The 27,915-nt window shown below is 27.1% G+C and overlaps 3 protein-coding genes across 5 annotated transcripts; 1 reads left to right on the top strand and 2 right to left on the bottom strand.

The window, feature by feature from the left end:
• The first annotated feature begins 986 nt into the window (after positions 1 to 986).
• Positions 987 to 21,719, top strand: LOC123275046 (proline hydroxylase buaE-like). The gene is made up of 6 exons (XM_044743324.1): positions 987 to 2,032; positions 15,882 to 15,991; positions 19,148 to 19,257; positions 19,335 to 19,485; positions 19,579 to 19,761; positions 20,372 to 21,719. Exons 1-6 carry the CDS (start codon positions 1,939 to 1,941, stop codon positions 20,723 to 20,725), a joined length of 1,002 nt encoding a protein of 333 aa, XP_044599259.1. The 5' UTR covers positions 987 to 1,938; the 3' UTR covers positions 20,726 to 21,719.
• Positions 21,720 to 21,934: 215 nt separating this feature from the next.
• LOC123258401 (translation initiation factor IF-2, mitochondrial) lies at positions 21,935 to 25,859 on the bottom strand. Of its 3 annotated transcripts, none has more exons than XM_044729811.1 (11): positions 25,726 to 25,859; positions 25,364 to 25,519; positions 25,001 to 25,276; positions 24,511 to 24,671; positions 24,225 to 24,451; positions 23,869 to 24,139; positions 23,540 to 23,793; positions 23,182 to 23,449; positions 22,945 to 23,109; positions 22,701 to 22,841; positions 21,935 to 22,605 (listed from the first exon to the last, which is right to left on the bottom strand). In XM_044729811.1, the coding sequence occupies exons 1-11, from the start codon at positions 25,761 to 25,763 to the stop codon at positions 22,433 to 22,435; spliced, it is 2,130 nt and encodes a 709-aa protein (XP_044585746.1). In that variant the 5' UTR covers positions 25,764 to 25,859; the 3' UTR covers positions 21,935 to 22,432. The 3 variants fall into 3 exon arrangements, with proteins under 3 accessions (XP_044585746.1, XP_044578142.1, XP_044593121.1); XM_044722207.1 differs by having other exon boundaries at positions 25,001 to 25,284; positions 25,369 to 25,519; XM_044737186.1 differs by having other exon boundaries at positions 25,001 to 25,284; positions 25,369 to 25,519; positions 25,722 to 25,803.
• A 514-nt stretch (positions 25,860 to 26,373) lies between these two features.
• Positions 26,374 to 27,723, bottom strand: LOC123260609 (ras-related protein Rab-28-like). The gene is made up of 4 exons (XM_044721819.1): positions 27,448 to 27,723; positions 27,125 to 27,310; positions 26,791 to 27,027; positions 26,374 to 26,711 (listed from the first exon to the last, which is right to left on the bottom strand). Exons 1-4 carry the CDS (start codon positions 27,520 to 27,522, stop codon positions 26,487 to 26,489), a joined length of 723 nt encoding a protein of 240 aa, XP_044577754.1. The 5' UTR covers positions 27,523 to 27,723; the 3' UTR covers positions 26,374 to 26,486.
• Between the last annotated feature and the right edge of the window lie 192 nt (positions 27,724 to 27,915).

Genomic DNA, 27,915 nt, shown 5'->3' with positions numbered 1-27,915 from the left:
CTATAACGTCACAAAATGCTAAGTCCCTTCAGTGTCGTTATATAGAATTTACACTGTATTTAACTTCAATTTAGTATTTTTCATTTTTGTTTTGAGGTAATATAGTATATTACACCCCTTGGGAAGGAAAATAAGAAAAGCCTCAGATCAAATGTAATTGTTGTCCGAGGCGAAGCCGAGGTCAACAAACATGTGATCTGAGGCTTTCTTATTTACTTCCCGAGGAGTGTATACTATTTTTTTGTCCGACGAAGGCGGAAAGCGGCAACTTAGTTTAGCGCAGCGGGACGAAAGTTGCCACTTTCCGCCCAGAGGGCAAAAAATTACATTTTTACTTATATTATTTTATATCCATGGTCAAATATCCATTTTTTTTTTATAATCATAACGAATCATGTATTAAGAATAAATTTATCAGCTCAATAAAATTTAATAAACTAAATCGTATAATATTTATTATCGAACTAGTTAATTGTTTTTTTTTTTTTTTTAATTTTTTTTTCTTATAAAGTTATTACCTCCACCATAGTGAAAATTTAAAAGATAATGTAAAAAACAATTATACATACCTGGAAATATTATTAAAAATAATAGTACGTTTTATAAATAAACATTGAGACACCTGATAAACAAAAGGCGCGTTATTTTTACACAAATTATTTTTTTAAATGAAGAATAACAAAATTGTATGGATATTAAAAATGACGGGGAAAAAAAAGTTAATGATACTAAATTAACAATTCCGGTATTTTCGAATCAATTAGTGTTAAAAATAACAGAGAAAAAAATTTATTAAAACATGATCGTGACTTCTTTTCAAATTTTCATGAAAAAGTATCACCAAGGTCGGTTACATTAATCGTGCATCATCGAAAAGATTCGTGAGCAATTCGGTTATTAACGTAAATGTTCGAGTAACTCCGTGACGGCGCGTCCGGGATTATTTTGAGTTTGTAAGCGTGAGCGTAAATGTTGTTCTGATGAAACGAAACGTTTCATTCCAGACCAGGCGCTCAGTTCTAGTTTGTTCGCCACTGAGACGAGAAGCATAGCATGTGTCCATCAGTTTACAGCCACGTACACGCATATTTGTTGCATTTTCAATCCTATCATAAACAATATTCATACGGTTACCGTTAGAAATTCTTTTAATCATACAATCGATTGGATTTTCATTATTACTATTACCATTTGATACTAATTTCAACCATTAAATAAAATAATTTACACTACACCATATCAGTCCGATTGGTAGATTAAGGATTTAAAAGTTAACAGTTGTGCACCCAAGCGTTATGATATTTTCATGGATATTAAAGTGTATGATGCTTGGCTGGTGAAGTGAAGGATTGATTGATTGTTTTGGTAATTTCTCAGAGTGGCAAAGAGCTCTTGTACCTTGGTCATCTCACATATTATTCTGTTCTTCTTCAAATCTTCAGTATCAACATCAACTAAAACAATAGTTTGCAGAAAGGTATTTCCAGTTAAGTTACTAAATTGCTTTTACAATAACAGCAAGCGAGAGTAAGTAAGACAAAGTGATAGATAAGCGAAAGGAATAAAACGAAGACAGAAAAAGTCCATTAGGTAAAGAAAAATAGAAGGACTGTGGCAAGCGACCAACCAGAGCGAGGTAGCAGCAGCAGCAAGAAGCAGGGCGGTGGAAAGAGATTGTGAAGTAAAGAGAGAATAAGAACCAAAGGGAAGACAAGTTGGACGACTTTGGATTACCAACAACGACATCGACAACGACCAACACCAAAAGACGACGACCAGCCTAAACTATCTATACAACTAACAACATCAGCTTCAAAGGCTCGTCTTTATTAACATTCACTGAAGATAATTTTTCTTCATTCAATTTATTCAAAATTTTTAAGGATATTTTTTTTTAATTGTTTGGCTCTTGGTATAAAGAAAAAAAAAACTCCGAAAATGTCTGTCATCTTTCCAACTCTCACCAACGACGATGAGGGTACTCTTGTCAGTAGATACGAAGTTCCAATTATTAACTTTGACTGCTTGAACAGTAAGTATTTTTTTAATTATTTATAAAATAATAATTAGCTGAGAAGTTAGAAATTAGTTGAAAATTGTAATATAAAAATTTTTATTGTCAAGTACAAAGTTTACAATTATACATACTGTAATTGTAAATTATTCATGTTAAAACACTCAGAATAATACTGATAGTTTTTAATTAAATTCGATAAAGTATTTGAATTTTCAATTTAGTATAAAATGAAACCAAAGTAATATTTTTGACTAACATATTTGACATATAGAATATCTTATTTGTTACAATGATATTAGCCTAGATCAGCGCTGTTGAAATAAAATATTTAATATTCAAATAAGATTTGAAAGAACTTAAGAAATAAAGAGCATATATTTAATCGATAGCATTTAATGCAATCTGATCAAACTTACCGTTGCATGAACGCCGCTATAAACGAGTGACTCTCCGTTTTGATTATAAACATGAACGTAATGAAATTATTTAAAAAAAAGTAAGTGGTATCATTTATTAACTTTGATTCGTTTAATAAGTTCATTTGAAATCCAACACGTATTAGCGGAAAATCTACCTTTATATAATTACAGTTATTTAAGCATATAAAATTATTTTAAATAGTTAACTTTTAATATTTTTCTTGTTCTACAACTTTAATCAATAAAAATTTTAGTTTTTTTATTTTTTATTTCAATTTACTTAAAAAATTGAGCAAATAAAACATCATAATAACAGAGATCAACTTTCACTCAATAACTGCTCCATTGTCGTACATAAAGAACACAGTATAACTTGCCAAAAACAATAATAATAAAATAAAACGTAAGCCGTTTTCCTAGAATAAAAATTATTCTGACTAGAAAATCTATCGATTAATTATTATTCAATTTTTTATTTGGCGCGTAGGCATTTCACAAAAAATTTTTAAGTTAAATATTACATCAAGTGAATCTATGATGATTTTCTACCTGTTCATAAAATTCTTAACACTTTTAATGTATAAAGTGTTCTTATTACTTATTTTTTAATGGCCCAATTGAAATAATACTGTTAAAAAAATTAAAATATTAGTACATAAAGTATTGTAGCTGGCAATTGTAGGTTACATGTTGTAAAAGATGGAAAGGAGAAAGACAGCAGGAAGGAGTGACGCGCGGTTGCAATGGTTGCTTAGCAACGAGAAACGATACGAGGCCGGGGCATTAAACATATATATATGTATATATATATATTATATTACTAACACATTTATGCATAAACAGAAGTGTAGAGATGATGGAGAAGTGCCAAGCTAAATTAGTATGGGTCCTATGTACATTTACATTGTATGCTCACACAGAAAATCGTCAGACTTTGTTCCCTTAGCAGAGGCACCTCCACTCTTAAAGGGCCTATCTATCCCTGCCGTGCATTCTTCACTGGATATAGGGTGTTTCAATTCATCCCGCTACCAACACTACATGGCTTATTGTACTTACATACTAAGATTTTTTTTTATTACACTGTATTCTCGTTTCTCTTATGAGTCATGGTTGTTTTTTTTTGTCCACGTTACATCTAGGACACGAGTGGGTGCCATGAAATGTATGCTTTGTCGACTATTTTCAATTATTATTACCACTTTTTTAATAGATACAATCCTAAATCTTTTAATTTCAACAGTTTAGTTACAAAAATACAGATGCGAAAATCAACCACGTGAAATAGTCCGTATTAATTATTTGAAAGTGGAGTCCACCCTATTTTTTAACAATAAAATAGACATTTTCAAGATTTTTTTTTTTTTTTTAATTATTTCATTTCACAACGAGTTTATAATATGAATGATTAAAATAGTCAAAAATACATTTTTCAATTAATTTTAAAGTTTTTAATCATAATAAAAATTTGATGTTGAACGAAAATCGATAATACAATGTGTCCCCATAAGTGTAGCGATTTTTAGTTTGTTTATTCGTGTTCTATGTGTAAATAAAAGTAATTCGAAAATATCAATTTTTGGATTTATTAAATCATTTTTTAAAAATTGACTTCTAATATAAAAATTGATATTTTTGATTTTTTATTTCGAATTAATCTATTTTTTGAGAACTTTAAGAAATAAAATATGGAATTGTTAGACAAAATTTTAAATAACTTTTTTATTGATTAAAATATTGCAGACCCAACTTTAAAATAATCACCAAATAAATAAAATAAATTTTCAATTGAAAGAAAAAAAAAAAAAAAAAAAAAAATTATAATTTGTAGGAACAGTTTGACGGCAATTGAATACTCGTGCGGTGGTTAGTTAATTAATTATTTAACTCTTTATCGTTGTTCTTATCATTATAAATTTATTTATTGCCTGTACAACCGAGCACTTGAGATATAAAATAATAAATGCCACCAATAGATTAATTTGAAGGGTTAAATTGAAAAGCGGGCTCACTAGTTGAGTCTTTTAAGATTGATATTAATGAAACAAATTAAGCGGGAGTTAATGATTCAATGAGATGAGATAGTTTATATACTGTGTTAGATGTCTAGACTTTAGACTGCAGAGACTTAGGAACTATTTGCTATGAGAGACATGCTACTTCTTTCTATTTGTTGTAGGATTCGACGTATAACAGTTTATAGAGACGTCTTTCTTTCTGACAGTGTTAAGAAATTCACCCGTCTATTACTATTATTGTTTACTCATCAATTCATCATCATCATCATCATTGTTATTATTGTTGTATGTGTGTGTAGTGATACTACCTTCAATTACCAATACACAGTACAATCTTGACTATAGACTACGCGTCTTTTGCACAACGGGCAAACGGCCAACGAAAACCGGAATACGTATACGCATTTAGTTTGGCGACACACGAACTCGATGAGACGTTCACTCTTATTTCTCTTTCTCTCCTGTTGCATGACCCCACTGAGATTTTTTGATGACCTTATTTTCGTATTTTTAAATTCAATTTATATAAGTTTAGCTTTCGGCATTATAATTTTAAAACCAACAATAATTAGAAAATTTTGTAAAAATGATTTATATCAATTATTAACAAAGTACTTCATACGAGTTTTTATGAATTTAACTTATAACTTAAATATATTAATAAAATACTCATTAATCTTTCGCAAAAATCAATTGAATATACTTTATGTCATTGCTCTCATGAAGTCTATTTAAATTTAAGTTGTCTGCATAAAATTGTTTCATTTGACGGCATCATGTGTAGGAAGGACTAACTGGTATAATACAAATACATTTTAATTGTTTCTGGTATTATCTGCATTTAACTGATGTATATTTAACCATATATATCTATAAATATTTTTATATTAAATATAGTGCATCATCGTTCTATACTTTTTACTTTTGTTTATTGGGCAATTGAATAACGTATTCCGTGCCAACGATTCAATATGCAAGAAGTTGACCTCATTTTATAACGTGTCATTTTTCAAATCAATTTTAGTTTATTATTAATAATAATAATAATAATAATAATAATAATAATAATAATAATAATAATAACAATATTAATATTATCATTTTTCGAGTCATTGATCCGAGTCATTATTGTGATACTTCAATGTTCATGTAATTTACTTCCGTTATGTCTTGAAGAAAATCTATGACTAATGTCTCAAATTAAAATTTTACACATTACGTTTTATTTACTATTATATTTCTTAGTATGTACACCAATAAAATTATAATGCATTCGAATAATCGTTTCGAGAATTCATCCAAGAATTTTTTTTTATATTTATTCACTGTTAGAAATCCTTCACTTTTAATTACATGCATGTATTTATTAACTTAGGATTATCTTTATGATATTCCGAAAATAAGTCCATGATCAACTATATAAGATTATTGAGATGAAAAAAAGTAAAATTTTATTTTACCAATACAACGCATTATCTATAAATCATATATTCTAGTCAAAAAATTAATTTCCTACGAAAAATATTAGTTTTAAGTTTTTTTTAAATATGATCGATAATATTTTAGGCTAAGAAATTAAACTCATAAGAAAACGATATTTTATTTACTACAAAACCAAAAACAACTTAAGATCATGATATTCTAGACAATTAGATAGCGGCGTGTTTTTATATTAATCTCCCAACTTTGAGGGAAAAAAAGCTATATGCAATAATGTTGAGTAGTCAGATATGATTACATCTTAAAAATATAACGTCGTGAATAGAATTATAATTATAATATTAATTAAGACTAAACTGTTTTACGAATTTTGTTTATCGACTAGAGTATATGGGTGATTCTCTGTAAGGACGTCTTAAATCTGTACGACCAAATTATTTTTGATTTTATTAGAAAAAAAATTAACAAGGGCTACAAAACTATCAGCTTAATCATAATAAATAAACAGCCGAATTAATTTTTGCTTTTTCGATATTTTTGTATCTTTTGCCATGTAACATGACAGGGGACTGTTTTTTTCTTATCAAATTGAGAAAAATCAAGCAAACTATTTCAATGCATTAAACTTTTCAGTTAACAGCCCTATGGTTATTAACTCAAGGCTAGTTAGGTCCTTATAAACCTTACAAAAGATAAAATAACATGCTGGATTTTTTTTTTTACTTTGAACTTCTGGCAGGGGACTGTTCTTAAAATGCCTGGGACAAACTTTGGTTTAATGAATTTAATGAAACAAATTAATTTTCGGTACTTTTCATTGACGAAGATTGTTAGTTAACTAATTAAGTTTATAAACATTATGGACCAAATTATATATTATGGACGAATAACTTAAAATTTAATCTTAAAGTTTTAATTTTGGGAGTGGGACAGCCCAGGGGACTGTTATTTCGATGGTTTACGAATTTATAGCAAAAAAACCAAAATTTATTTCATTTTAATTTTCAATGCTCCAAATAGAAATGTTTTTTTACTTTCATAATAAATTTTTTTTAGTAACAAAATAACAATTTTTCTAATAAAAAAATGCCTAGGACAGCAAAAAACATCCTTACAGAGAATCACCCATATATTACTTGAATTAAAGTTCCTGTAGTTCTGAATAAAAAATTGTTTCAGCTTAGTTTAAAATTAAATCGTTTTCCAGTCAAAAAAATATTTTTTAATTCAAGTTTTTAGCATTACTATAATGGAAAAAGAAAAATTGCCGAATCAAACTAAAAACTTTTTTAGTTCAAGAAAAAATTTTTAAAGATTGAAATATTCTTGGTTTAAGTTAAATTTTATTGGACAATAACTCGGGTAATTAAATATGTAATGGTCGTTATTTGGAACATCAAATTGTTGATACTTTAATTTAAACGCATTAATTGTCTTAACCATAATTATATTTTGTGATTATATATATTTGTTAATGATTTTTTTTGTTAGTAATTGCATAACCTATAATTTTAATAATGTATTGCATACAATTGAAGTACTTGTTAGTTATACACGAGTAATTCGACCATGGAAAAAGAATGCGCATGTATACAGAGAATGGTTGATCAGTGGCTTGCCTCGTGTCACCGCCAACTGAACATTTAATATCTACTCTACACCTCTTCATCTTTTTCAGTTTTTTCTCTTTTTCTCACGCCGTTATGTTTTTTTTTTATTCTTGTGTATTGCAAATCAATGTAACACTTACATATATACCTAAACATAATTTACAGTTGAGTAGATGTAGATGTAGCAAAGTTAAACGTTCAAACGACCATTCTATACAATGCTTATCATTTCCGTGTTAACCGTAATCGCTGAATCACCAACCACAGGCTTTATTTTATTTTATTTTATTTTTTTTTTTTTTTTCTTAACTAGTGAATACTATTCCAGAACGTGCGTTTTAAAATAATATTTGTTACTTAGTTTATGACAAATTTTATATATTAACTATTTATAAATTTATCTATGCACATGAATTTCCGGGTGTTTAATTTCTTGAGGATGGAATAGACAGACGTTGAATGCCGAAGTGTCCTCGACAGTCACTTTCAGGGACGAGCGAAAGTTAGAAACCGATTCTTGAGACTTAGTGATTGAAATAAATAAATAAAAAATTCGCGACGCGACAACTTTCAAGTTACCAATTAAATCATTTTATTTATTATTAGTTGCTTATATTTTTTTTGCCATATAAGTGGCTAGTTATTAGTCACTCATCAGCGATTCATATATGATAATAAAGTAAATCAAATACCTAAAAACGTTGTAATAATTGATTCGTAGAATTTTTATAACGCAATCACAGTTTATAGTACAGCTGATTTATTATTGATTATTTTACTTTATCATAATAATAATAATAATAATAATAATAATAATAATAATAATAATAATAATAATAATAATCATCATTACTATTTCTATAATAGAATTTTTTTAATTATCATTGTACTATTTGTAATTTAAACAAAGAAGAAAATCAAAGGTTGAACATGATTTCTTTTGTTATATATTACTAAATACATTTAAAATTTGTTTAATCAACCTGTATGTATTTATTTATGTTGTTACACTCATTTAATTCTATTCAATGAATTACGAGGTCAACTTAAACCACTATTGAAAATTATGAGGTATTTAATTAATTTAAATAAAAAATTTAATAAATTATACAGTAAAGTTCAATTTACTGTCTGACATTGAAAAAAATATTTTTTTTCATTAGCATTTTTATGAATTCACGTGCAGATGAGATAATTAAAATTAATTAAGGTAATATTACTAACATATAAAATAATCTACGATTCATGGAAATTTTTAATGAAGATGCATCCGTACTTGCTCAATAAATTTTTCATAAACATATTTTTATTCTGATTAACGTATGTTCTTACAAAATATTTATCACTCATTATTAATAAGTAATAACAAATAATACAAACATTGAAATACCGTCGTCATAAATACTAAGCTTATCAGTGCATAGTTTCTAAATCATATTAAATGTACTGGCATTAACGTCAAACTTCAAAAGTAACATATATTTTTTATTTTTTAATTTATTTTTATTTTTTATTTGAATTTGCAATGTTGCAAAATTGTAATGAATCAATTTGTGAGAACTGATAAAATATTTTTCAATAAATCCAAGATAAAAAGTAGTAAACATTAAAAGGGCGTTCTCTGCGACTTTTCTTATCGCCCCCACTACTATATTTTGCGTATATAAATCTATACATTGCAACTTTCTAACCTTCAATGTACTTCTATGAAGAGTAGGTGTTTGTAGAGAGAAAAATTTTTTAATTAAAAAATGTTAATGGCGTGAAAATATTTTATTGAATGGCTCTATTAAAAATCTAATTTATTCAACGCTTATGGTAATTAGACTGTAATATATCTTCTTACTGCATTATAATTTTTTTTTTCATTTTTTATAAAAATATTGTTTTCTTCATTAGCTTGAGATTGCGAATTTGTAGAGCAAATATGTTGAGTGCTCTGTACTCATTGTAAATCACTTCTGAGTGATTCATTCAGATTAAATTTTTATAGTATGAATAATATTATTAATACAGATTAAAGTTGTGTAATAAGCAAAATCGTTATAATATAGAACAAATTTTACAGTAAATAAATGAGAAACAATTTTGAATATTGTAATCGAAATCATGATTACAATTACAAACCTCTTAATTTTAACTATTTATTTTTTCTATCGAACACTATAATAGCATTTTTGATTCGGCAAAGAATATACCAAAAAAAGCTTCAATTTTTAAAGATCAAAGACGATTGAATTTATTTGATTTAGACAAAAAAAAGTTGATAACTCTCATCAAGATAAATTATAAATACAATACTTGCTTATCAAACACAATGATTTGTTGAAATTTATAATATTTCAAAATACCATTTTGCACGCCTCATAGCGCGAAGCGCGTGAGGTTGTGCTTTATACTCGACTTGTCAAGGTCAAGCAATTTTGTGATCTTTAAATGTCTCTATCATAACCATATTACACTTATACAATAATATAAGTAGATGTACACCGAGAAAACATTTAAATTAATCCATCTTTTATTTTCTAAAATCATTTCATGTAGCTATTTTGAAAAAAAAAAAACGTTTTGAAAAAAATTTTACGTGGACGTCCGGATGTCACCCCATTTTGGATGTACCAACGATTACTCCCGAACGAATTGATATTTCAAGATCAGACCTTTTTTGTTAGTTTAAGAATGTGCTGAATTGGATCCGTATTTCATATCAGTAGTCTAGTTTACGTATTTTTTTTTTTAAATTGAATTTTTATTGAAATTTACTACGATACAACCGTACAAAGACAAACGAATTTTTCTTATTTGTCACGTGAAAACTATGGCGCCACTTGATCAAGCTAAATTTTTTTAGACTGCGTGCGCATATGACAAGAAAAAAGAGCGCTGATATTTGAAAAAAAAAAAAAAAAAATACTCTGTAAGAAATTACTTACTTATAATTTTTTTTTTTTTTTTTTTTTTCAATCAATTACACAATTTATTTTTTCTTAAAAAATGAATGAGCGTTATGAGGCGTGCACTTTTGGATTTTCCAAACTTTTGTTAATTCTATAATTAATAATTATCGGTTATAACTTGTATGTTATTTTAAAAGATCTATGGCATTTAAGATATTGATTGGAATTTTCTTAATTATCATCAAAATTTTATCAGCTTTGTAATTCTTTTGTGTACCAATTCTATTTTTGATCAAGAAGATAGGAAAAAATACCATGTAAAATAAAACGTTCAACTATTCTATTGAGGAAGTCTTATATCTCTTTTATAGCATGTATGGATGATATTACCAGTACAATGGTAGAATTCCTTCTCATTTACTTAAAAATAAGTCTTGTTACCATGTGCGTGCTAAGGATTCGCATACTATACATATTGCAAGCACTTTTTTCTCTTTTCCCCATAAATGTAAACTACTTTTTAACTTTTGTTTTTACATGCTGCAAATGTAATATTTTTGTATTGATTTCTATCGTTTTTTTTTTCGCTCCTCAGAAGCAAAGTGGCTTGTGAATTTTTCGCCTTTCAACTTCAAATTTGATACTCTTTTTTCATACTTGTATTATAGTTGCCGCATTTTAAAAGACATAATTCATATATATTTATGATATCGTTTAAGTTAATTGAATAATTAAAAAGTATAGGATAAGATAAATAAAGTTAATAAGTTTCAACTTAGTAGACATGCAATCACGTGGTTTATATTAGAAAATAATCATCTTCACATGTAAGCTTCTATTACCAAGTCTTTCTTTTTCTGGCAATTCGTTTTTCTCATTACATTTGTTTTTCTCTTTTTAACTTCCCGCTAAGAAAATCGAAGATTTTCAAAAATCGGGAAGTTATTGTTTTCACCCCATTTTGCAAAAATCGAGTTTTCATCAGATCTCGACGTTTGAAGGTCATAGGAAGCTTCCCTGACTATCCCCGCGAGGTTGTCACGGTGTCTGTATGTATGTATGTATGTGTGTGTGTGTGGTGTGTGTGTGTGTGTGTGTGTGTGTGTGTGTGAAAGTATGTGAACCGCTTATAACTTTTGAACGGCTTGACCGATTTCATCGCGGTTGGTGCCATTCGAAAGAACTTGACCAAACTTAGATTTTGAAAACTATTTGGAGCGATTCAGATCAATAGATTTTGAGAAATCTTAAAAAAAACTGAAAAAAAATTTTTTTTCAAATGTGGTTTTTTTGGAATAACTTTTAAACGGCTTAAAGGTTCAATTCCAAAAACTAATCAGCTCTTAACCTCAAAAAACTACGTCGATCGCCACCAGTCCGGTCAAAATCGGTTGATTCATTCGAGAGATATCGTGAACGAAAGAAAACCGAAAAAAGTGTTTTTTCGGAATAACTCCAAAATTCCTAGCGCGATCAATTCAAAATTTGAGATTCTTTGTGAGGCTTAAAAAACTGCGTCGAATGCTTCTAATCGCGTAAAAATCGGTTTATTCATTCAAAAGTTATTGTGGTTTAAAAATTCAAAAAATAGTGTCTTATCAAATCTCTATCAGACTTTTGAGCTCGAAGAGCTTTAAAGGATAGGAAAGCAATCTCTTTGAGCTCGGAGAGCTCAAAATAACCCATAAATTGTATTTTTGAGCTCGAAGAGCTCAAAAACGTCATTGGTGCAATTTTAAGCGCCTAAGTATGGAATTAGCGGGAAGTTGCAGGGATGGCCTTCAGAGTCAACCGTTTTCCTAATTTTTTTTTTCTATGATAAACAAGTTTGATTAATTCTCAGATAAACAATGTGATCCCTGAAAACAGTAAAAACAAATTGTATCAATATTAACATTTCATTTAATCTTTTATTTTTTTATTTCCATTATCAATGCAAATTTTTATTTTCTTCATTGCAGTTGAAAGACATTACTACTTATTATCGTAGCCATAATACGAAAAAAATTTTAGAACTGATAAAAATAAAATTATTAAAAAAACGACAGTAAATTTTTTTATCTTTTTTTTTTTTTTAATTTCAGAATTAATGTCTACTATTTATTATTCATATATTATTACAAGTGTTACATTTATTTTTATTATTTACACACTTTATCATTTGATATACCCTTTTCATGTATAAATTACCTTGTTTTAATTAATGAGAAACTGAAAAATTGTATCTTCAATTAATTTTTTATCATTATAAATTTAGTTATAAAAACAAAATAACAACTCCTCAAATATAAGTTAGAATTATAACTAATCCAAGTGTTTCACATTGATTATATTAAACATATTTTTTAAAACAATTTATTTTATCAAGAAATACAATTTATTCAACATGTTTAATATGAATACTTAGATACGTAGTTATAGTTTTATATAACTAGGTTAAATTTCAAAGTGAATTGTATTATAAAAGATATGAGGCATTAAATATCCGGAATATGAGACGTATATTTTGACAAATTAAATTTAATTTGAGAAAAAAAATCTTAAATCAAGAAATTGATTTTTTTTCTTCAATGAAATTAATTTTTTTGTCAGTTTAGTAAATTTGTTGTTTTATAGAGAATTTATATAATATATGCCCAATAGCAAGAGAACAGGCATATTTCACAAGAAATACAATTCTAAATTGTAATAACACACTGTAATAATAAATTAACAGATGCAATTATAGTATAGTCCAGTATTTATTGTTAATATAATGAAATATAGTTGAAAAACTAAATTATTAGTATTTAGTCTTTAAAACGTGGAAATTTTGAGTCTGTCATTGATTTGATTTTTTTATTCAAGTAGATAAAATTTTCAATGATCGATTGATTTTATATGGTTGATATTGAACTCACGAATTGATAATCGAAAATTAAAATAAATAAATAAGTAAAAATTTATCATAGTAAGGGATCGATTTTGCATTTTTGATATTTCTTCTCTATTTACACCCACGCCATATTTCGTGTGTATTACACGTATAGTTTGATTAAATTATTTTGTAAAATAAACTGAAAATTCAAATATACAAGAATTTATTTCGAGAAATAGTATCATGATAATAAAAAAGCTATTAACAACAGCTTTATATTATTAAGACGAAATACATAAAATTTAAGTAATCAGCGTCATCTTTGCAATCTTGAGTAAAACCTATTCAGCTATCAACTTAATTTTGTTTACATTAAACGTCAACGATGTGTATGTAATTCATGTTACTCGAAGGAAGTAAGGAAATAATAATGTAAGGTGTTGACAGCTAGAATCCCGAAGAAAACATGACGCAAAAATGTTTTATCGTTCATTTATTAAGCTGTAAAAAAAATAATTATTAAGAAGAATATATGAATAGAGGTATTAAAAGTAAGAACAACCAAGATAAATCGCAATTGAATGTCAAGGTGATGTATTATGTTACTCATAAAAAAATAAAATTGAATAAATAAATAAAATCTAGATCGTTGTATTGAAGAATCGACGAGAGATTTCCGCATTATGGATTATATATGACGCTTTAATCATATCTGTGATTGTCATTAGTGCTATATATTATATCTGTGACGTTTTTATTTGTATGCAAAGCCGACATTTGTTATCCTCGGAATTAAATATGTTAGTGTGTGTAACGAGCAAGAGCACGGCGATGTATGTGATGGATTTCAAGTTAAATTGATTGCGATTCATGTGAGGTCGTAAACTAACTGATAAGGTCATTTAACCAAGGTTAGAATCTTCTGATAAAAATTTTTACCATTTTAGACGTCATTGTTAAATAATTATTCTTTCAAATGATTAATTTATTATTTATCATTTAGTACAATTGATACTATCTTGGTCTCATGTTACTAATTATTGTTATATTTTTGAACTATAATTAAATTTATAAATTAGAAGGGTCGCTCAGAATAGATCCCAAGACACTCACAAGCGACTCAGAAATGCAGTAGATAAAAATATACACACCAATATGCTTAAATAACTTATAAATAAAAAAATAAAAAATTATATTTTTTTGTGTCTCTATTTATTTATTTTGAATTTTTTTTTGTCATTTTTGTTTGCACTTATACTTTTTTATTTGATACATATTGCGTGGACGTATTTAGATATTAATGGATAGCAGGATGTTGAAATAATAAAGATGGGTGAAATCGTACGTAAGAGTTTAACAAATAAAATATAATATATCAGAATGTGTTGTGTAGCGGAAAACGTCACAAATTTTCGAGTGATATATATAGTTGCATAAATCGTTGTATTTATGGAAAAACATAGTTTTATTTTACGTCATTGACATAAATCTGACACTTTAATGCTTTACTTACTTTCTTGAATATTCATATATTTTAAGTGGATTCATTATTCAAGGAAAAAAAATTAATTATATGTTTATTTAAAAAAATATATTAGCTCTTCCGAGAACAAAATTATTATCTATCTATCTATCTTCCGAGAACATTAAAAGTAATCAGTTGATTAGTTTATTATTGAATGCTTTATTTAATATAATAAATTTGTTAATTGTAAAAAAGAAAAGATAATTCGATTGATCATCAATATTTAATTACTATCATAATTGGACACTGTTATGCATTAATGTGTTAAGTGCTATGGGAATCCTATGTACTTAACACACTATTGCATAACACAGTCCAATTATTATTTAAATAAATGAAGAGTAAAAATTATGATTAAAGAATAACAGTCTGGTTAAATTTATTTTCTTGGAATACTCCTTACGATTTGATTGAACATTTTTTTTCATTATTTAACCCGTTAAAGATGTTCCTCAAAAAATTTTCATTTTTTTATCTTACCAAAAAAAAAGTTGCAAATTCAAAAAATGGTTTTTTTTTTTCAATAAACTATAACTTTTTCAAAAATTGATTAATAGGGAAGATTTGTTTTTTCAAAATTTTTGTTTTTCAATGTAGTTCTTGAAAGAAAATTATTTATATATTTATCATCATTGCTTTGTTTTCGGATTTTAAGAAATAACGAAAATTTATTAATGATCAATCTTTTTTAATTTTTTTTTGGTGTATATAAGACTGATATTTTTTACAACTCAAATTTTTTCATGGTGGCACATTTTCTATTTCTAGTTTTTTTTTTCTGAAATTAAATTGAAGACACCATTCAGAAACTACGTCAAAAACAACAAAAAAATTTTTTTAAGTCGTCCTTTTTTAAACAAACCACAGGGTTTTGACAATTAAAAAATGGTTGATTCAAGATAGAATGCGTTAGATATATATTTCTATAATTTTTAATGTGGTCAATTTGACGTGGAATGCCCTAAATTATATATATTTTATATATTTATAAAATAAAAATTAAAATTAATCTTTATAATTGAAAATTTAACTTCAGTCTGTGCACTATTTTTTTATAGATAAATTAATTTTTTATTAAATTAATTTTTTTGTTTTCAGGTAATACACCGAAAGGAATCCACACCAAACAAGTTTCCACAAAACTTGTGCGGGCTTTAGCTAAAAAAGGTTTCGCTATTCTTGTCAATCATGGCGTTTCTCTCAGAAAGGTAAAGTTTATTAAGTATTATATTTTAAAAACTGCAAATTATCAAAAATTCATGAAAACTATATCCGAGAAAAAATTTCATATAATCACCTCTAATGCTGTATAATTATATGAAGCTATGGAACATAATATATAATATATAACCTTTTGTCTTATTTTATGGTAATATATAAAATTGCATAGTTCTTTATAACTAAAAACTACATATATTTTTATATAATTGTGTAAATTTATTTTTCAACCTGAATGGTGAGAAATAATCGATAACTATAACATGTACACTGATGAAAAATATTAATTTGACTAAAGAAAAATCTTAAACTAAGATCATTTTTAAAAATTACAGTCTTGAATCATCAAGCAGAAAAGTTCTTGAACTAAGATATTTTTTTTTCTTTCATTAAATTTTAGTTGGTTCAAGATCTATTTTACTTGATTTAAAAAAATCAAACTAAAAAAAATTTTTTTCTTTGAATAAAGTTAATTTTTTTATCAGTGCAATGATATATTATCCTACATAAGCTTCTTTTGTCAATACAAGAAAATAACGAAAAATTAGAGAAGGTTTAAAGATTTAAACAAATACTATTAACTTAATATCTCGTTATCATTATTATTGTTTATTTTAAAATGACTGATGATTGTATATTATAGCTAAAATTAAATAATATTTGATTGTTCATTTAATAAATAAGTAAATTAGACATAAAAAAAACAATGAATTATTAAAATCTGACAAGTAATCGGAAGATCCAAATTTGAATTTTGGCTTGGTACCGTTCCCCAAATTTTTTAAATCTTTGTTTGCAAAATGTTGAATATTTTGAAAATATTTAGAATTTCTTGAGATGAATTAAAAAGCCTGTAAATTGAATATGATTAACAGTTAGATTATGTTAAAAAAAATTATTAAATGATAAAAAAGTTTATAAATTTATATTACGCTAATATTGACATGTAATTTTGTGTATTCATTTATGTATAATTTTATATAATTGTATAAAAATTTTTTACCCGGCTTTATATCTATTTATATATGCCTGTATTCATATATCTGCATGTGTGTATTTTCCGTTGAAATTTTAGAGTTTCAAGTCCTCTGATAAGTTTATTACATTGGCTGTACATTAACTTTGTTAACAATTACATTGAACATAAATTACTATGATTATTGTTATAACATACCCATACGAATGCACATGTCTCATAGACGTTTTTTCACAATGTAGTTGATATACAGATGGTCATTGAGAATTACGCTGGTTTTTAAAATTATCTTATCATTGATAAATTCAAAGATTGCTTTTCTTATAAAAAGTTATATTATGGAAGAATTAAAGAGTTAAATACAAGAGAAATATTCAATCAATCACATATAATTATATATAAAATAGGTGTATTCAAATAATTGAGATTTTTATTCAACTTATTATTAAATATAATATGGTGAAAATATTTTTCAGACTTTTTTGTAAATAATGAAAGACGGTATTATTCAATGATACTGATAATAATTACGATATCGACCTCGATCTAATTTTACTTTCGATTATTTCATCAATCCATCATTTAGTGATCATCAATTACGTTAGCGCAAGTTTGGTTAGTCAATTGAATATTCATTTTTTACAATATAATTGAACTTCAAAATTGAGTTGTTTTAAACTGCACTTGACTAGTTTGTAAATTATTAACTATTTATAGTTAAACTTACTTACATTGTTATTGTTCAGAAATTTATATAAAAAATTGTAATTATTTAGAAACAAACTTCCTCCTAATTTCGACTATAACACATTAAAGAAAATGTCCTGTACATGTCTTGAATTCGAAAATTTTAAACTTTTTTGAATAAGCTGTAACAGTTTGGACCGTTTTGATGAAAATTTTTATTGAAACGTTATTACAATGTGAATTTCAATTAGCACATGATTTATTTTCACAAAATAACACAAAATTTTCCAGAATCTGATGTAAATTATTCCAAGATCAACAGCAATTTGTAAATAAAAAATTAATTAATCAAACATTTTCCAGTGTATTGAATTGTGAATATAAACCATTCTCGAATTCATTGAAACACACACAAAAAATTTCATTAAAGTCGGTCCAGGCATTTAGGAAGAGTTCAATGACATACACACGCACAGAAGAATTATATATTTTATATATATATATATATATATATATATATATATATATATATATATATATATATAAAGATATTCATTGTTCTTTAAGCATTTCAAACGTGGGTATAAATTAAATATAAATTACGAAATTTTCATGAGTAATTTCTATAGAAATATATTTTTTGATTTAGCATATTTTAATTTTCAATTGATGCTGTCAATTGCAAAATGATTCGATAATTTTATGCAATCAAAATCTAAGTAACTGATATACAAACATGAATAAAAAGAATTCACATTTAATTATAGAGATTTAAAAAAAAGGTTGACAACATATTATTATATTTAAAAAACTAAATATAAGTGAGAAGACATAACAAGTAATAATACACACATTATCAGTTAAATATGATAAAGAATAAATAAAATTAAAGATTTGTCTTTGTCCTATCATAAAGTCTATCTACAGGATATAACTTTGATATACATGTATTACCTTTATGTTATTCTAAGAATCTTAATATAAAAACGTATGTATGCAATAAAGAGTGTTGATGTTACTGCTGGTATTGCAACTGTTTAAAATACAAATAAAATGAATGACCTCGTCAACCATCATCATCATCGTACAACGTGCACCAAGAATTATAACAGAAAATAATTTTTATTTTTGTATTAACTGAATTACACTCCACGTGTTATACTTTATATACTTCGAGTATAAAATAAAATTAAACGGATGTATTTTTAATGCCATACCGAAAAATACTACAAATCGTTTTACGATATCTTTTCACAGTAAACTAATCAAATTTTTCGTTGTCAAGACATTAAATTGAGAAACATGAGCTTAGGAATTATTTATCTACTATAATCTCTTTTAATTCCTTGAACTTTTATCCGTCAATCAATATATATACTCAATGGTTAATATACAATAAATCGATTTCCTGAATAGTAATTGTAAAGATAAATAAATATTTAAAAAAAATAAAAATTTTTGATAAATTGATTTTTTTTTGCAGACAAAAGACATGTATCAAGCTTTGGATGACTTTTGTGGATTACCTCAACAATCTCGTGCCAAATGTGAATGTGTTGCACCTTCACACAGTGGATACATCAAAACAGAAGAGTAAATAAATTCGTCCTTTGCTAAAACAAAAAAAAATTTAATAAATTGTTTATCATTATTATTATTATTAATTACAGGGGTCCATCATTGAGAGAAACGGAATCCAGACACGAGTTCATTGTATCCGGGAAAGACACTGTTCTGCCAGATGAAGATCTCCCGACGTTCCGGAACTCGGTGGATAATCTCGTGGACGACTTCAAAGTACTTACAACAAGGCTTCTCGTCGTATGTTTTTTTTTCTGTTTTTTGAAAAGCCATCACTTAGTTATGCATTCAAAAAAAAAAATGAGGTATAACTAAGAAAGAATGATTGCATAGGCTATTGCTGTTGGATTGGGGCAACCATCAGATTATTTTCTGAAGAATCATACCAATCTTCTTAATTCTGGCAATGATTCATCATTCCGAATGATTTGCTACTCACCCACATATTCAGTGAAGGGTGGTGAAATGCGCTTTGGACCAAGCTCTGAAACTGGCACATTTTCATTTTTCATTTCAGTAAGTAATAAGTATTCAAATAGAAAAAGATATTTTTTTCTTTTCTTTGTTAATAGATTTCAAAATAAATTTCTTAATTAGTGTTGACTTAATAAACTGATCATACAAAATGATCAATTATCCTTCAATAAGATAAAGGTGATGTTACGTCACTCGCTCGACCCTTTCAACACTACAAATGGATGTAGGCCATGGTAAAAAAATTAACACAGTTTTATTTTTGTATATTTTTTTATTACAATTTTATTGTTATTATTATCATTAATTTATTCGTATCTTTTGTGATGTACAATTTTTAGCTTATAGATTTTATTGAGAGCAACATTATTTTATACTTTTTTGTCTTCAAAGTTATGAAATACTCTTTGTACATTTATCTATAATTGATATTATATAATAAATAGCAGATGTTACAATTTAATGAAAAATATTAAAAAGTTTACTTGTGGCAAGCTGTGTGACAATATGATGATGACACATGAGATCACATTGGAATTATGATTAATAAATGTATCTTTGTAGACTTAATTACTTAATTATAGCCAATGATCTCATCATCATTATATGTTTTATAATAATTTGTATTTTAAATTATTTTGTATTATTGCAGGATTGCGAGAGTGGGTTTGAAGTTAAGTCAATCTACAGTGAGCGTTGGTCACGAGTAGGATACTTTCCAGGAGGGATTCTGGTTTGTGCTGGTGATGCTTTAGCCAGATGGACCAATCAGCAGATGGTGTCATTAAAACATCGTGTGGTTGTACCAGAACACTGTCCCCGTAGTCGTCACACACTTGGATTTTGTGTTGAGCCTGATGAGAATGTTGAATTTGAAGCATTGGACACATCAATCTTAAATCCACCTCCAGAACCGGTGCTATGTCGTCTTCAGAAAAAAAAACGTGGCGTACTATCGGCGTATCATCATCTACAACGTCGATTTCGTGAAGCTTATGCTTCCTAATGATTATTAAAATCAATAATTCCCTGGCGTGTTACTTACCATTTAAAAAAACTATCACGTTACTTCCATCAAGGGATTGCGATTAACAAGAACTCACTTATTATAATAATTATTATTACTATTATTATTATTATTCTCTCGATTCTTTAAGCTCTATTGTCAATATTTGACTATGTAGCTAGAATTTTTATAACTGCGATTAATAATAAATAGCAATCGCAATAGACTGAATAGTATAAATTTAATAATCCGGCAAATGATTTTTTTTTCTAGGCTTTCGTGGTCTATTGATTCAATAATGGTAAAGATAATTAATTGTAATGCATTTAAATCTATTGAATTCCGTAACATTGACATCTTTTTTCCAGTATCAATTAAATAATATTATTTTCGACAAAATTGATATTTTTTTAACTGAAATGAAGATAAATGAGACCATGAAAAATATACTAGAGTCGAGAAACCGATTCATTGAACCGTCCAATAATCTTTCGTTAATATATATATCTCTTTAATTAATTTTTTTTTTCCTATTCATTAGTTGACTTTAATTCTTCTACCTATTTTTTAACTAAATATCAAAAAAAAAAAAGACCACGAGAGTTTATCGTCTGTTCGGGTAAACCGTGATATATATTAAGCGTACACGAAGTATCAGTCTGGAATATCCAGCAATAATAAATGATTAATCAATTTGTACTTAAAAATTCAGCGTATTTTTTTTTTTTTTTATTTACTTTGTAAAAGGAATTATCAATCGTCTTTTATCGATGAATTCAAACGTATATCTTACGACTCTATAACAAATCAATTAAATTATTGCCTTGTATCGATTTATAACCACGTCAGGATTTATAAATTTTTATACTTGATTTGATATTCTTAACTATATAGGTGATGTTTCAAAGTAATTGTTATACTGCTGATTTTATTCAAAATTTTTTAATTATATATCTGTAATTGATATAATTCAATAAAACATTCAAAAATTTTACATCATATATTTTTATCGAAAGTTCCTTTTCTATTAAAATCCAAACTATATATTTATTTTTAATTCTTCACTAATCAGCTTGATTAACAAAAGTATTAAAAAAAAATTTTTTTTTCTATCGGAGAGCATTCGCTCATGCTTCGCAATAAGAGTCGTGCAATATTAATCGATCAGTAAGGCTATAGAAAAAATATTCAACTGTCACAGACAAGTAAACAATTCTAACATAAAATTTTAATTAAGAATATTTACATTCGAAAAGTTGAAAATAATAATTAGAAGGAACAATACACATATTTTAAATACAATAATGAATTTCAATTACAAAATTGCTTGGAATAAACAGTTCACATGCTTTAACAATAAAAATTAATAGAGTATATTTAGACATGCTCTAGGTGCAAAAGAACTTCAATCAGTAGAATTAGATTTATCCAAGCTATTTAAATTCATCGGTCAATAGATTTCTGTGCCTTAATGTTAATAATACTTTGTTAACAGACTTAGAATTGTCCAACTTATAAAAGCACTTTACGATAATAAATTTCAGACTTGTTCAGCTTAATTTATCTTCTAGTAAAAAGTCTACCGATGATTAAATTTTAAAAGGACCAAAAAAATTAATTTGTATACTTTTTTAATAACAAAATTATTTTGTACTAAATTTTTTTTTATTTTCCATTTCTAAAAAAATTATAAATTAAATAAACAAATTAAAAACCAGGATCCCAATTAACACTTGGTGATACTTCATGAATTACATAGCAAATAACTGTATCACCCGGTTCCACAACAACATCTGGATTTTCAAATCTCAAACCGCATTCGACTCCTGATTTGATACTGTTAACTTCACTTTTCAAATGCCTGATTTCTTTTACTTTGCCTATCAAATAATAATAAAAAATATTATCTTTTTACATTATACAAAAATTTTGTATTGATTAAGCTATTATTTTAAATAATAATAACTACTCTTACCTTCATAAATTTGTTCACGATTTCTTATAATTCTGAAATGTGCATCTTTCTTAAGGATTCCATCAGTACAACGGCATCCAGCAACATTCACTTTTTTCTTTCTTTCCGTTATTTCGAAATGTTGCAAGACATTAGCTTCACCTTCAAAAAAATTGTTTAATTTACTTAATTTGACATCTAATGGTTGTTTTTTATTGTTTTGTTTTAAGTTATGTATTTTTATTTAGAAAACTTATTATCTTACCCAATTTTTCTTCAACCTGGTCTGGCGGCAATTTTTTACATATTTCATTCTTAATGTCATCTATAAGTTTGTAGATAACTTTATAGGAATGAATAGGTATCTTAAATTTTTTAGCAAGTTCTTCAATTTTCTTTGGAGCATTAACATTGAAAGTATAAATGATAGCTAAATTGAAAATGAATATAAATAAATTACTTACACAAGTAAAAAATAATATAAATATAATGCAAATTTTACCATCAAAAGCTTTAGCTAGTTCGACATCATCTTCGGATACTGGGCCAATACCATAATGAACAACATCTAGATGACATCGATTTTCATCTCCATACGTATCAAAAACATCCAATATAGCTTCAACGGAACCAACGACATCACCTTTTACTAAAACGTTTAATCTTGGGATGCCATCGTCATCCTGTATTTCTTTTTTTCTCGGACCAGGTTCTCTGCTTTTCCTGTACCTTCCTAAGGCTCTTCTTTCCTGCAGCTGAACTTTATATACCTATGAAAATTAATTGAATTCAAATAATAATTTATAGAGTATAAGAAATTAAAATTTTTAAAACATTATATAATATTGAATTTTACATACTTTTTCATGCTCCGCCTGTCTTTGTTTTATAACTTCCAGTGCTTCAACAGCTTTAAATTTATCCTCTAAAGTTTTCCTAAATCTTAGAACAAGATGAACTCTTTGTTCATCTTCAACTTCAATAATTTCTTCGCCAACTGATGGCAATTCTCGCCACCCAATTATCTGAACTGCATCGGATAATTTAGCTTCCGAAACAGGATTAGCTGCATGATCGAACATTGCTCTTACTTTAGCCCACGCAAGTCCACAAACTTTAAATTAAATTATTAACACTAAATAAAATATTATTTTCTAAATGAATTAAATTAAGTTGACTTATTTTTTACCAAGAACAGTTCCCTTTCGTAAAGTACCACGTTGAATAAGTGCAGTAGCAAGTTTACCTCGACCCACTTCGGTAGAAACTTCGATAACAACACCTTCAACAGGTCCCTTTGGGTCACCTTTTAAATCCATAATTTCTGCTTGTGCAACTATCGTTTCAACCAGATCTTTCAAATTTAATCCTTTTAATGCTGAAATATTGACGCTCGGTACCTCACCACCAAGAGCTTCCACTTGGATACCTTGCTGAGCCAACATATTCTGGGTTCTTTTCTAGATATAATGTAGAAAAAGATAAAATTATCATTCTAAAAGCTATCATAAAAAATGGTAATATTATAGTAAAAACGTTACCTACAATATCTGCTTCTGGTTTATCAATTTTATTAATAGCAACAATGATTGGCACTTGAGCTTCTTTTGCCATTTTTATACTTTGAATTGTTTGTTCCATAACACCATCATCTGCTGCTACAACGAGGACAACAATGTCTGTGGCTTGGGCACCTCTAGCTCGCATAGCACTAAATGCAGCATGGCCAGGTGTATCAAGAAAAGTTATTTTTTCCCCAGTATCTAATGTTACTGTAAATTTAAACAAAATTTAATAGATAAACACACAAATAATGATAGTAATAATATACCGTTAAAAGCTCCTATATGTTGAGTTATTCCACCAAATTCTGAGCTTACTACTGATGTATGTCGTAACGAATCTAATAACGTTGTTTTGCCATGATCTACATGGCCCATTACTGTTACAACTGGATGCCTTTTAATGCATATTGATGGATCTGGGGGTGGTCTACAATAAAATGATTATTAATATTCTAGAAAACACTGCTGCCATTAAGCTCTTAAGGATGGGTCCCATCTTTTTTTCTCCTTGCAATTATCGAGAGAAACCGTACTATCTTTATTGCACTCACTAATAGCAAAACTATTGCAGATTCATTAATTTTTCTTTAAACAAATCAAAATTTCGTAAAAAACGCTTTGCTAGAAAATAGATAATTAAATAATCTATCAAGTAGCAGTTTTTTCTTAAATTTTTCTATGTTTAGCAGAAATTCACGAAGCTGCAACAGCTGGGATCGGCTCTTTTGTGAAAAAACTTTATCACGTTTAATTTACCTTTTGACGGCATCACAATCCTTACTTTCTTGTTTCTCTTCATGAGGTGAAGGAACGATTTTATATTTAGCTCCTAATTTAGCTACTGCTCCAAATATGATTCGTTTATCCTCAATAATAGTATTTTTATTGTATCTTTGAGCATCAAAGTAAGAAATAGCTTCTAAAACATCGTTTACTGATCTTCCAGTAGACTCAGATAATTCTCTTACTGTCATATTCTTCCAAACATTAATAACTGGCAGTTTAATTGTAGCCTTTGGTTTTGGAGTAAATCCTTGTGCCTGCATGAATAGAAATTAATAATTTAATACTTCTTAGTAGTAGTAGTAGTAGTAGTTTTTTTTTTTTTTCAAATGTTTATTTACCTTTTCTTCTCGAGTTTTCCTTCTTTTAAAAAACGCTGGTGTTGTATGATAGCAATTGCATTCAATGCATGTTTTAACATAAATAAATTTATTTGCATCTCCATAACGATCGGCATTCTTAATAATCTCAGACAAAAGTCTTGTCGATGGACTGTTGAGAAAATATTAACTACAAACGTTGTGTATAAATATCAAATAAATTACTATTAGACAAAAGCTTAGGTTATGAATTGAAAATTAAAAAATAATTTCAGTTCAAAGGGCATAAAAGTTACCCGATTGTTGGAAATTGATTATTGTAGAAACAGTGACACTGAAGTTGTTTAATTATGAGTAAATGATTACATAAATACCTACTATGATTTAAAGCATGCTCTCACCAACGACGCCGCCATATTTTTATAAATTTAAAAGTAAATAATAATAAATAATGAAAATTTAGGGAGATTTCTCAAGTGTAACTGAAGTTTTAATCCTCAAAGCAACTAATTCTATTGGTCAAAATGAAATGTTATTCAACCAATTGCTAGGGAATGCGTCAACCTCTTTCAGATGATAGAAAACACGGTCTTAAGGTTTAATAATAGATGGCGATGTGTTATCGGTTACTTATTTCAATTTTTTACAGAATTTAGAATTTACTCTGCTTATTATAATTAGTTTTTTTTTAATTTTCAATGAAGAAAAATGTTTTTTTTTTTTTTTTAATTTCTTTAGAATTTACGTTAATTAAACGGTTTTACTAAATAAGCTTCAAATCAATAATAAAGTTTAAACAATCAAATGCGAATTATAATCTAATTTCATTAAAAACTAGTCATTTTTTTAACAGCTAATTTTTACTTACTTTTCTAGAAAATAAAAAATCAGAACAATAACTGCAAGATATTCTTATCAATTACACTTTACTATTATTATAAAATTCAATTGAAAATTTTTTAATTAATTACAATACATCTTTCGTTTTTTCATGCGAAATTTTTTAATAAATTTAATATATTTGCATAAATAATTTTTTTTCCTTACATTTACACACATAAAAAATTTGCTAAAATAATTAATTATAAAATTTACAAGGTACTGTGAAACTATATATATACGTAAATACACCATATGTATTATTGTAATGAGCATACTGTTGATTTGGATAGTGGAAGAGTTGGATAGTTGTTATTCAAGATGGATTTCTTAGTAGGATGTCTTTTGACAATTCTTTGTATCGTTGGCATATCAACAGTGTCTCCGATTTCGGCTGTAATAATTGGTTTATGAAAATCTTGGTCCACTCTCGTCAATTGTACACCGAGTACTTTAGCAGCAAGATTTGCTATCGTTAAAGCTACCTGAGAAACGAATATTTATCATTAATCAAAGTAAATAAGCTAATAAAAGGTAGTAATAAAAATAATAAAAAATAATTACCGCTTCACCAGTTCGTGCAGACATGTCATAATAAATAAAACCTTTTTCTGCTGCATATCGATGTGATTTATCTCGTTTGACAGTTCTTTGATGATCCATATCACATTTGTTTCCAATAATTACCATTAATGGTTTATTTTCTTTTTGTTTATCATTTATTTCATTTATGACAGCAATCCATTCATCAAGAATTTCAAAACTTGAACTATTGGTAACATCGTAAACTAATAGGATAATCTAAAATAAATGATTTAAGTTATTATTTTTAATGATATTATTGGTAATAAATCGTAGAAATGTCATAATAAAATATTAATAAATATAATTTAATTACCTCTGCACAATAAACGTATTTGTCCAACATAGCTCCTCGTAATGATAATCCACCAACATCCCATACAAAAATATTAACATTTTTATATGGACCCAAAGAAAGATTTTTCATAAAAAAATCAATTCCAGCTGTTGGACTGTATTGTCTTGTAAATTCATCATTGCAAAACCTTGTTGCTATACTTGTCTGAACAATAAAATCTATAATTTTAATTCTTTATATTTTTTAGCAACATTTACTACTGTTATTATATCGCTTAGTTATTTAATTATTAATGTAATTGTTGTCGCGTAATCGAAACAAAATAAAATAATTTAACTTACTTTGCCGGCACCAGAATCTCCTACTAAAACGACTTTCAGTCGTTTTTCTATTAAATCGTCATCTAATTCGTTCATTTAAACGGGTAAAAACTTGTATGGGTTTAAATTATTTTAAACGTTGTGCACTCAACGCAATATAAAACTGTACTGTCTGAAACGACCACTCAACAAAGACTTTCTCCATCGTTTTACATGAATAAATTACCATACAATCGATAACATTACTCGCGTGACGATTTGTGTCAATCTTTCAGGCAGTATATATGCCCAGGAACACAACCCTATTCGTACTTGATAATATGAGACAAAAAGCGCGCTTGCGCTTTCTTGATACACCCCACATATGTACATAATATGTAAATGTCCAGGAATAAGTAGTATAAAAATACAATAATATTAAAAAATATTTCATTAAAATAATAGATAGTAAATTATTGAAATATATATTTTTTTATTTTTGATTTCCAG

The sequence above is a fragment of the Cotesia glomerata genome, linkage group LG1, assembly GCF_020080835.1.
Source record: "Cotesia glomerata isolate CgM1 linkage group LG1, MPM_Cglom_v2.3, whole genome shotgun sequence".
NCBI classification, from domain to species: Eukaryota; Metazoa; Arthropoda; class Insecta; order Hymenoptera; family Braconidae; genus Cotesia; species Cotesia glomerata.
This window is presented reverse-complemented; position numbering and strand designations above follow the sequence as displayed.

Coding starts and splice junctions, on each gene's coding strand:
- LOC123275046 (XM_044743324.1), top strand. CDS start 1,939: ATGTCTGTCATCTTTCCAACTCTCACCAACGACGATGAGGGTACTCTT. Junction 15,992..19,147: donor ATGGCGTTTCTCTCAGAAAG/GTAAAGTTTATT, acceptor TTTTTTTTGCAG/ACAAAAGACATGTATCAAGC. Junction 19,258..19,334: donor GGATACATCAAAACAGAAGA/GTAAATAAATTC, acceptor TATTAATTACAG/GGGTCCATCATTGAGAGAAA.
- LOC123258401 (XM_044722207.1), bottom strand. CDS start 25,763: ATGGCGGCGTCGTTGGTGAGAGCATGCTTTAAATCATA. Junction 24,452..24,510: donor ACATATAGGAGCTTTTAACG/GTATATTATTAC, acceptor TTAAATTTACAG/TAACATTAGATACTGGGGAA. Junction 22,606..22,700: donor TCGTGAACAAATTTATGAAG/GTAAGAGTAGTT, acceptor ATTATTTGATAG/GCAAAGTAAAAGAAATCAGG.
- LOC123260609 (XM_044721819.1), bottom strand. CDS start 27,522: ATGAACGAATTAGATGACGATTTAATAGAAAAACGACTGAAAGTCGTT. Junction 27,311..27,447: donor GAGATTCTGGTGCCGGCAAA/GTAAGTTAAATT, acceptor TTTATTGTTCAG/ACAAGTATAGCAACAAGGTT. Junction 26,712..26,790: donor CTGCACGAACTGGTGAAGCG/GTAATTATTTTT, acceptor TTCGTTTCTCAG/GTAGCTTTAACGATAGCAAA.